Source organism: Cebus imitator, unplaced genomic scaffold, assembly GCF_001604975.1.
Source record: "Cebus imitator isolate Cc_AM_T3 unplaced genomic scaffold, Cebus_imitator-1.0 Scaffold376, whole genome shotgun sequence".
Classification (NCBI taxonomy): Eukaryota; Metazoa; Chordata; class Mammalia; order Primates; family Cebidae; genus Cebus; species Cebus imitator.
Window position 1 is genome coordinate 1,443,577 of NW_016107691.1, and position 10,498 is coordinate 1,454,074.

General features: G+C 38.7%; 1 protein-coding gene across 3 annotated transcripts in view; it reads right to left on the minus strand.

Annotated features, from left to right (window-relative positions):
* Positions 1 to 10,102, minus strand: part of SLC25A14 (solute carrier family 25 member 14) — a 41,529-nt gene extending 31,427 nt beyond the window's left edge. The window contains exons 1-4 of one of the 3 annotated variants that reach the window (XM_017507509.2): positions 9,954 to 10,041; positions 9,576 to 9,813; positions 3,875 to 3,968; positions 2,458 to 2,605 (exon numbers count right to left, since the gene is read on the minus strand). In XM_017507509.2, coding sequence (XP_017362998.1) covers positions 2,458 to 2,605; positions 3,875 to 3,968; positions 9,576 to 9,641 — 308 coding nt within the window. In that variant the 5' untranslated portion in view covers positions 9,642 to 9,813; positions 9,954 to 10,041. Of the gene's footprint in view, positions 1 to 2,457; positions 2,606 to 3,874; positions 3,969 to 9,566; positions 9,814 to 9,953 lie in introns of all 3 variants that reach the window. The other 2 variants (XM_017507507.2, XM_017507506.1) reach the window with 2 other exon arrangements.
* Positions 10,103 to 10,498: the final 396 nt, after the last annotated feature.

Genomic DNA, 10,498 nt, shown 5'->3' on the forward strand with positions numbered 1-10,498 from the left:
TCATTTGCACTACCCATCTCATTCCACCCAACAACAGAATATGAATTTTTTTTCAAGCACTCATGAAACACTCACCAAGAAACTGAACATTCTAGGTCATAAAATCAACCTCAACAAATTTAAAAGAACTGAAATCATATACAATATGTTCTCTGACAATGATGGAATCAAACCAGAAATCAATAAGAAAAATCCTCGAACATTTAGAAATTAAACAACATATTTCTAAACAATCTACTGGTCAGACCAAGTGTCAAAGGATAATTTTTAAATTCACAGACCTGAATGACAATAAAATTCAACCTATAAAATTTATGAGATACAGCCAAAGCAGAGCTGAGGGAAATTTATAGCATGAAATGCTTACATTTAAAAAAAGAGGGGAAGTTTCAAATCAATAATCTATGTTCCTACCTCAAGAAGCTAGAAAAAGATGAGCAAAATAAACCCAAAGCAAGCAAAAGGAAGAAAATAATAAAAAGCACAAATCAATGAAATTGAAAATAGAGAAAAATCAATGAAACAAAAAATTGGTCCTTTCAAAAAAAAAAACAACAAAACTGATAAACCTCTAGCAAGACTCACAAAGATAAAAAGACAGAAGATGCAAATCAGAAATGAAACAGGGACTAGCACTACAATTCTTGCAGCTATTAAAAGGACAATAAGAGTATAGTAAAACAACTTTATACTCATAAATTTAACACCTTAGAAGAAATCGACAAATTCCTTGAAAACCACAAGCTTTACCAAAACTCAACTAGATAAAACAGCTCAATCTGAATAAGACTAATACTCATTGCAATAGACTGAATGTTTGTATCATCCCCAAATCAAGATCTTAAAATCCTAACCCCCAATATGAAGGTAATAGGAGGTGATTACATCATGAGAGTGAAGCCCTTATGAATAGGATTAGTGCCCTTATAAACGGGATCCCAGAGAGTTCCCTCACTCTCTTTCTGCCATGTGAGGACACAATTAGAAGTCTTGGCAGTCTGCAACCCAGAAAAGAGCCCTCAGCAGAATCTGACCATACTGGCACTCTGATCTCAGATTTCCTGCCTCCAGAACTGTAAGAAATAAATTCCGGTTGTTTGTAAGTCACCCAGTCTATGGTACCTTGTTATAGCAGCCCAAACTAAGACAACCATTAAAGAATTTGCATTCCGAATTTAAATGTTCCCAAAAAAGAAATTTTCAAGCCCAGATAATTTCACTGAGGAATTCTACAAAACATTTAAAAAATTAGCACCAAGCATACATAGTCCCTTCCAGAAAACAGAAGAGGGAATGCTTCCCAACTTATTTTAAGTAGTATTACGCTGATACCAAAACCAGATAAAAACAGTACAAAAAAGGAAAACAACAGACCAACGTCTCTCATGAACTTAGATGCAAAAATCCTTAAGAAAATATTGGTAAACTGAATCCAGCGATTTATAAAAAGAATTATACATCATTACTCACCTAACAGAGATTTTTTTTTAAATCAACCTCTACTTCCTAACAGTTGCAGATATGTCTTTATTCATATCAACAAGGAGGTCCTAGAGCCAAAATTTCACCCTATTTAAGTTCTCCTTTAAACCGGAGACATTCTCATTCATACCTCCTTTGGGATTCTTCCAAATTGCAGAACTATACTGTAGGAGGTATAAATAGAAAGACAGCAGGAGCTCAAATGGTTAGGATTTTAAAATGATGACTAAATATGCATATTTCAGACTTTATTGCTTGCTATCAGAAAAGAAAATATCTTGTGATTCATCCATGCTGATTAAAGAACAAGGTGAAACAGATGATCCACAAGTCAGGATGGTGGATCATCTTCAGGATGTACTACTTTATTTTTCCAAGAAAGTTACCTTTTAAATTAAGTCTAACATAGTTTAACGATGTAACATAGTTTAATGATAAAATTGATGTCATTCTCTGAGTAATAAACTGGTAGCCTAGATGGAGGAGTGGCCTAGGAAACTGGCAACAGATGAACTACAAACTAGACAGGAAACCACAAACGTATGGCTAATCAAAAGGTGACAATAAAGATGAGTCTCCCTCTCTCTCATTATGCACTTTCTGTTTACACTGCAAGAATATTTTTTCAAAGAGGAAAATTTTAGAGGAAGTCAGAATTTACCAACTCAGGAGGAATATCACAAAATATATACAATTAATTGGTGCTGTTATTAACAGTGGCTATTAATGACTCTTGGTAAATCCGGAGAAAGCCTATGCTGCAATGACATATCCATTTTAAAATGTTATCACTTATAGTCAATGAACACAAAACCCAAAGCTCAAGATTTAGGGGAAATATAAACTGGCTTATCAATACTGAATTACAAGTTGAAATAGTGAATATGAAACAGACACAAACTATCAGACAGCTGAAGTATATGACTTCTTCAAAAAGCATTTCTATTAATGATATAAGGAAAGAATCAGTCTTACCCTGAATAGAGAGCCAATACACCTTCCTCTTTACAGATGCGAAACAGTGCATGGAACATCCCTCTATACTTTATCTCTTTGAAACGGGCATCAATGCTTTGGCCCTGAACCTGAAGTCGTGTTTTGGTAAGGTCCACAGGAAAAGTTCCTATAAAGGAACACGCTCATTTATAAGTATGTCCAAAGAATCACAGTTAAGTTGTTGCTAAATATAAGCCAAGGACAATATTTGAATCCTGAGACAAAGTCCTTTTTATAACACATAGAAGAGCGCTACTAGAACACCACTGTCAGAAGACATGAGTTGTATGTGGTAAATGAAATGCATTATACTATACACAGGCAGCACCATTTGACCTGCAGTATACTTCAAACTGTAATATAATAAAATGCTTTAAGCTTGTCCTAATGTATTATACATGCAAAATAATTAAATGTTTATTATTTCATCTGTAACATGCAATCTGGCACTTATCAGTCTCCTTCCTTCCCCTTCCCACTTCAAGTCTCCCCACCTCTATGTCTCATAAAATCTCCCCAAACTTTCACAAAGATAGGAAAGGATGGGATTGCTGCTCCAGATGCTCTTATATGGTGTTACAAAGTTTTGTGGGTTTTCTCTTTATCTGTTTACAAGAAACAAATACTCTTCTAATATTATGAAAGATAATGGCAAAGTCCTATTTGGTTCTACTCATCCTGGTCCCTTAGGTAATTCAGGACTAATACCTGTAGAGTGCTTGGGGGGAAAATTTCTTTAACCAAACATCTTATGTCAACAAACAGAAGTGGTCATTACATTGACAAAATATATTTCAGGGTGTAAAACTAACAAGGTGGTTAGGTAGCTCTGGTCACTGATGACCCGAATATTACAACACCACAGGATATGCCAAGAAAGTCAGTAGTCACTTATGAATAGTTTAGGAAAGAGAAAATCTGGAAGATGAAAAAATGACAATCTAAAAATATATTAAAATTAAAATCATATAGAAGAGAATCTTGTTTGATCTCATTAGTACATTTTCTTCTAAAATGGAACAGAGGTTTGAAAAAAAGGACTTTCAGTACAAAGAAACTTATAAACAATTTAGCATAGAAGACCATCAATAAAGAAATACAGCAAAAACCCTTATGACATATCCAGCTCCCTCTGTACATGCATGTCTTTTACTTAAGCCTAGCAAATTAACAAATAACTAAACTACCGAAAAAGCTTTCCTGAGTTTGACTTTTCTTAACTTCATCTGCTATACCATTAGTAGTACTTTCTCTGAAATATTACTCCACGGATTTGAGACAATTTTTAAAATAAGGCAAGCTTCTTATTTTTATCTAGCTTTCACCAAAAATAACCATCACCATAAGCTACCATCTATACCATTTAATGCAGATTTGTCATTTCTCACATTCTTACCAAACTCAGCCACGATAGAGGCAAGGCCGCCATATACAAAGGGTTTCCAATTCAGACCAGACATCTCATGACTTACAGTGGTACTTTTCTGGTGCTAAAAATAAACACAAATCAGAACAAGGCACAAGAGTGAGGAGCATTTGTTAGCAACTGATCATATAATTTAGATAAACAAATTGGCAAATAAAACAGATGTAAAGGAAAAAACCCACCAAGGGGAATGACACAAAATGGGGGATCCTGTTTTATGTGCTGGATGATCATGAGTTTGTTCTTTACTGACATTTTGCAGGGGTAGGCGTGTGATTCACTCAGAGATCAACCTGTGCCCTTCATTCTCTCTAGTCTCTTTAATGTTATACTCATCCCCACCCAGAGAAGAGGCTTCAGTCCATCCAGCACACCCAACTTTGACATTCAACTAGATAATTACAAATGAAGGAATCTGGAATTTAAATTATATAGGCTGAGGCATCTTATAAAAGCAGTTCATGGTATTCAGTTAGCTTGATTCAGGTACAAAGCACAGGCCACTACTACCCTCTCATATTCTTAGCCCTCCTATATGCTCCACTAAACTTTAAAGTTTCTAGCTGTATATAACTTTGCCTCTCAACCAGGCCCAGGCTGAGCTAAGCACCTTTTCACCTTCCTTCTAGCCAGCCCCCAAAGGAATGATAGCAATATGATGTCTCTCTTCCCTCTGACATTTAATGTACATCCATCTAGTGGGTCTCCTTTTCCTTCCTCCTGGCCTTTTAAAACACACAAATACTTTTTTTCTTTTATGTTCTAGTTCTTTAACAACATATTCTGCTCCCAGCCTCCCTTTTCTCCTTCCCTATCCCACCCCCGTTAGACCTGTCATTGTTAATCTTTTCAACTTTACTCTTTTTCTGCCATTCTCAGCTTGTTCTCTCTTGGATTTTATTTTTTCCACAGCTCTGGCCTCTAGTTTTGCAAATTTTGGCATGTATTAGAATCACCTAGAAGGCCTATTAAAACATAGATTGTTGGGCCCCCCCCTTAGAGTTTCTGATTGGTGCTGTGGCCCTGAGAATTTGCAAGATCCCAAATAACGCCAACGCTTCCACACTTAAGAACTATTCTAGGCATTGCTTACTAAATCCTGGTCCACCTGAAAGTAGTATCTGTTCTTAGCACAGACTCTCAGATTTCCTTCAAATATTCTTTTTTCAGAGCTTCACAGCACGTATACATCTGAATTTCAAAAGCAACTTCCAAGTGGTTTATGGGCAGGAATGCAGACTCCTGAAGTCAGACTGCTAAAATTTAAATGCTAACTCCATATTCATTTCTTGACTCCACCACTTACTAGTTCTGTGACCTTGGGCAAGTTATTTAATCTGTCTATGCCTCTACCTTCTGAACTGTAAAATGGAACTAATAATAAAAACTATATAATAGGGTTGTTGTGAAAATTAAATAATATATATAAAATGCCTTGAAAAGTGCCTGGCACCTAGCTCAGTAACTGTTAGTTAACCATCATTACTACATTTTTAAACATTTAAGTACCCAAATTTACATCTTAACAGATATTACTTGTTGTCCGCCCCCCCTCCCATTGCCCAATCTGGGGTTAGCACCTGTGAGTCACAGTATCCCTTTAAAGGTTTTGCTTTGCTTCCACATAAGGAATTCTCTGTAACTAAGCAAAATATAATTTTTCAGAGAAGATAGCAAACATGCTGATTAAATGCTTTAGTTACAGACCACAAAAAATCATTATGGAGGCTTCCTCTCAAGCACAGTACATATAGAGTCTGGGATAGATAGCCCTTTTGGAGGAAAGTTGTTGAAAAGAATTCTAATGAGCAAAGTAGGAATAGCCATTTCAAATATCAACTGCAGCTGGAAATAAGAGTCTTGAAGACCAAATATTACCTTATCAAGATTTATGTTATGCCCACGTTTTCTGATTAGAATTAATAGTAAACTATGACACATATGGTGAGAGTAGAAATGGAAAAGCAAGACCATGGCATATCCCCTCTTTGAGTTTGTGAGGAAAAATTAACTCTCCATTCACAAAGTTCGAGATTGCCCCAAAATAGTCTTAAAGGTTTCAGACAGTAACTGCACTTCTCTCCAAAACTTTCTCTTTACAACTTTTTTCAACTCTTTGCATTATAGAGAAAGCCTCTGTCACAACTTTACAACCTTATACCCAGCCCTTTAATAAGAAAGATGTGCTTAGGGTTAGGGAGCAATGATAAATCAGTGAAAGGCAGGGAGCAAGGAGGACATGGCAGGAAGACCAAATCCCAGTAGCCCAGTGGTTCCCTAATGAAATTCCCACAATTCTGGGGCGAAATGACAATAATAAGGGCACTTAGTGCTTTTTATTCCAGGTAAATGTATTTAATTTAGGGACTGTCTATTATTAAGAGATCACATTCTTCTCACACCTGGAGCATAGGCTGACTAGCCTGTATTTGTGTACCCTCCCCACACATTCATTTACATTTTACTGGCCCATGAAATCCAAAAATCTGGGGACCACAGGCAAAACTCAACATTGCCACAATCACCACTTCCCTACCACCCTCCTCTGACAGTAAAATGTCTCTCACTCCAATGTTCGGAAAAAATCTTATGAACAAATCCTGGATCATCTTTGATTAGATCTGTCTTTAGACACTCCCTCCTCATACTGAGCCAAAAGTCTGTCTTCCTCTAATTTGTACTCAGTCTTTGGAGTAATATTCAACAGATGCATTCTTTTTCCCTAGGCAAGCCCTTTAAACACTTAAAGACAGCTGTGATGTTCTCTTACATCTTATGTTTCTCGGACTACATATCCATGATCCTTCTCTTCATTCACACATTATACTTCAATTATTACAGCTGAAAATAGCACTCACTTTTTTGGGAGCCACATCACACTATCAAATCATTAAACTGTCAGCTGAAACCCGTAAGTCTTTTAAATAAAGTTGTCTACATGCATGCATGTTGTGTCACACCTATTCGACAGGTGTGCAATATTACTTGAACCTTCTTTTATCCCTTCTATATCTTAATCTCAGGCATAAAAATGGCTAGGATGAGGTTCAGCTTCAAGATGTCCCATGTTATTTCCTGTCTTAACTAAGTAAGATCTATGAGGGAGGATACTATATCTCACAGTACTTTTTATAACCCCCATTACAGCTTGCACAGAACTGAGTACACATCCATTCAAAATTTAGTTGGTTTTGCAGTGTGATGTCTTTTACCTCTGTATGCAGCCTGTATATAAAGGATTGCAGGGGAAACCAGAAAGGTAACTTGCTGGACCTGGTCAATACTGCACACACACCCTGTACATGACGCTATCTTGATCCCCAGATATTCTCTGCCTACAAGCAGAGAATTTTGTTGCAAGGAATTACTTCAAGCCCTCTAAAAATTATTTTAACTTATAGGGGCTAACCCCAGATATGGGTAAAAGTAGTCATATATAAGGTAAAATAGAAATATAGTACTTTAAATATTTTTACTGCATAAAGAAACCAATGAAAATTGTCATAAAAATGTCAACATTTATTCTGAAGATCTGACTTCAGAAAATTTGATAAATTAATGAGTGAGAGTAAGAATGTCTTAGAATGCAAGTTACATAGCCCTATACTACTCCAAAGATCTGGTCAGGAAACTCTGGGTCCCTTTCCTGCTTTCTCCTTTAAGAAAAAGTAGGAATTAGAGATTCTCAGATTCATAAGGTAACAATGGACAGCTAAGCAGATATTACTGAAGGCATGCCAAATGCCCAAACCTGCAATGTACTTTGGGTATAATCATGTTTGAAAAAAAAAAAAAAAAAAACCACATGTATAGAAAATAGTACAGACTTTAAGGTTATCTATGTATTGTTGGATTCTAGGAAGTTCACATTTTCTCTATTCTATGTATTTTCCAAATTTGCTATAATGAATATGTATTTCTTAAATCAGAATAATAAAATTTTTTTCTTTAAAATTTGGAGGAAATCGCTTTTTGCAAATGTGGGTTCATCTTTTTCTGCTTAACCTTTTTTTCTGATTTGATTAAAGAACTAATAAAACATTTTTTGAAATTAGGGTATGTTTTGTCTCCCAAATCAATGTTAGATTTCTGTGATATTTTACTTATATGTTTTCATAGTTTGAAGTGGCTGAAATGTGGAAAAACATCTATTTAAATTATTTGAATTTATTTTTAAAACGTTGGAGTTTTAACTGGTGAAAAATTTTTTCAGCACATCAAAGTACTAAAAAATTAGCATGTACCCTAAATCTGTTTTATCACTTGTATTTCATTTAAAAAGCATCTTAAAAATAGGTTCTTATCATTGACCTATAAGCTCTACTTCCAGGAATATCCTAAGAAATAATTGGAGGCCAGGTGCAGTGGCTTACACCTATAATCCCAGCACTTTATGAGGCTGAGGTGGGCGGATCACTTGCGGTCAGGAGTTCAAGACCAGCTTGGCCAACATGGCGAAACTCCGTCTCTACTAAAAATGCAAAAATCAGCTGGGCATGGTGGCACATACCTGTAATCCCAGCTACTTGGGAGGCCGAGGCAGGGGTATGGCTTGAGNAAAAAAAAAAAAAAAAAAAAAAAAAAAGAAAGAAAGAAAAACACAGCTATACATTCTAGTACCAAGACAATATTTACCAAACTATCTTTCCTGAATAACCAATGAGACGGGACAGGGGAAAAAAGTACAAAATACAGTACTTGCCTTTCAAGAGCTTATAATCTGGTGGAAGAAATCAAAGCAGTTCGTTAGAGAAAAATTAAGTGCTAAAACTGTGTAGTACAAACTTTAAGAGCAAGAGGAGCATAGAAAAGACAACAATCAGCATGGGCTTGAATAATTTGAAAACTGTGGAGGTGAGAGAACCTAAATTGAACCTTGAGAGAGGGTAGGTACATTCTGGTTAGGTGCAGGGAAGGGAGAGGGGCAGGGAAGAGACAGAATGAACAGAAACAGAAACGTGGGAACAAGCACAGCATGTAGAAGCAGGCATCAGCATGGTTTGTGCTAAGAAGAAAGGAACCTAACTGGAACAAAGAATTCCCTTGTTGACTGGAACAGTATCAGACAAGAGGTGTGATAAGGAGTATGTTATGTTGAAAGGCTGGAAACCAAGGGGTGGGGGTGAGGTGGGGTGGTGGGATATAGGAGGGGGCTGCAAGTTTTGCATGTGTATATGTTTTTAACAGTGAAATGACTTGAGAAAATCCACATTTTAGTTAGCCTATTAGGGCTGCAGGAAACAGTGGATTACATTACAAACAGAAGCCAGGGAGACTAGCTTAGGATGGTGCAAAGTACAGCAGACAAAGACGCTTGTTAGCACTGAGGTTAGAGATAGACTTCCCAAATGAAGACACAAAGAACTTGATGATGTAGGGAATGAAGACGAGGGAAGAGTTCATGATAACGCTAAGCATCTCTAGCCTGGGGGTGGGAAAAAACAACAAGGAATCACTAATAGGAAACTATAAATGTCCCTGCTGTTATCTTGTCTGAGAAACTAATTCATGCTGATAACAGCTGTCATGCCAATCAAGTAACTGAACTGCATTTTAATAGATGCCTTCAACGCCTTGATCTCAGGAGTGACGGGGTAGAAATCGAAGGGGAGCATCTCTCAACAGCATCCCTCACACTAATACAATGGAGGTGTTTGCTTACTCCGCTTACAATCACGGCCGCCGTTGCAAACTTCACCCTTAGAAAAATTAGGATTATTCCGGGAAAGATACCCATTCACCCTCTGGGTAGCAGGATCTTGCCAGTTCCTCAGCTGTCAGAGCGAGCTCGTGGAGAGAAGGGAGGCGCCTGAAGGAGGCGGCCTCCCAGGGGGGTCGAGGAAGCAGGGTTCAATCGAAGAAGTAAAACCACCGATGCCAGAAGAGTGAAAGACAGGGAAGGGACTCAGCTGAGGGGAGAGAGAGACCAGAGGACCGTTAAGCCCCTCCCAGGCCGGGAACCAGGCCAGCCCGGCCCCGCGCGGCCTGGCGCGGCCCGGCGCGGCCCAGCCCCGCTCCCCAGCCTGGAAGTCCAGGAGCTCCCCCTCACCTGCTCCGGCTCATCGGACGACTGGGAAGCTGAGGCTCCCACAGTCGGAAACGCTACTGCAGTGCCAACCCGGAAGCATTGAAGCCAACGGAAGTAACCAAGGCGTTGCTTGGGCAACGGTGGCGCAGCCATTTCAACTCCGCCCCTTCCAAGCCTAAAAACAAAGGCGCGAAATAAGAGGCGGAAGCGGCAAGGGTCTAAAGGCGAGGGGAGGAACCACTGGGGGCGCAGAGGCCTAGTGGGGCAACCAGGCTTGCGGGAAGCGGAGGTAGGGGAGCTAAGGCGTGAGCATTTGGCACCTTCTGCAGTTAATGTGCTCGCCAGAGGGGAAAGAGGTGTCGCCTCGTCACCGCGATACCTACCAACCTGGCGCGTGCTAGAAAAGAGGCGCAGAGCGACAGGAAGAGGCCTCGCCCGGTTATCGGGGCTTGAGGGGTGGGGCAAGGAGAGTGGTGGGCGTGATGCCCTGCGCGCGCAGAGTACGAAAAAGGCGGCAACGTGGAGGGGGTGGGGCAAAGGCTTCAAAATAAAAGTAGGAAAATGAG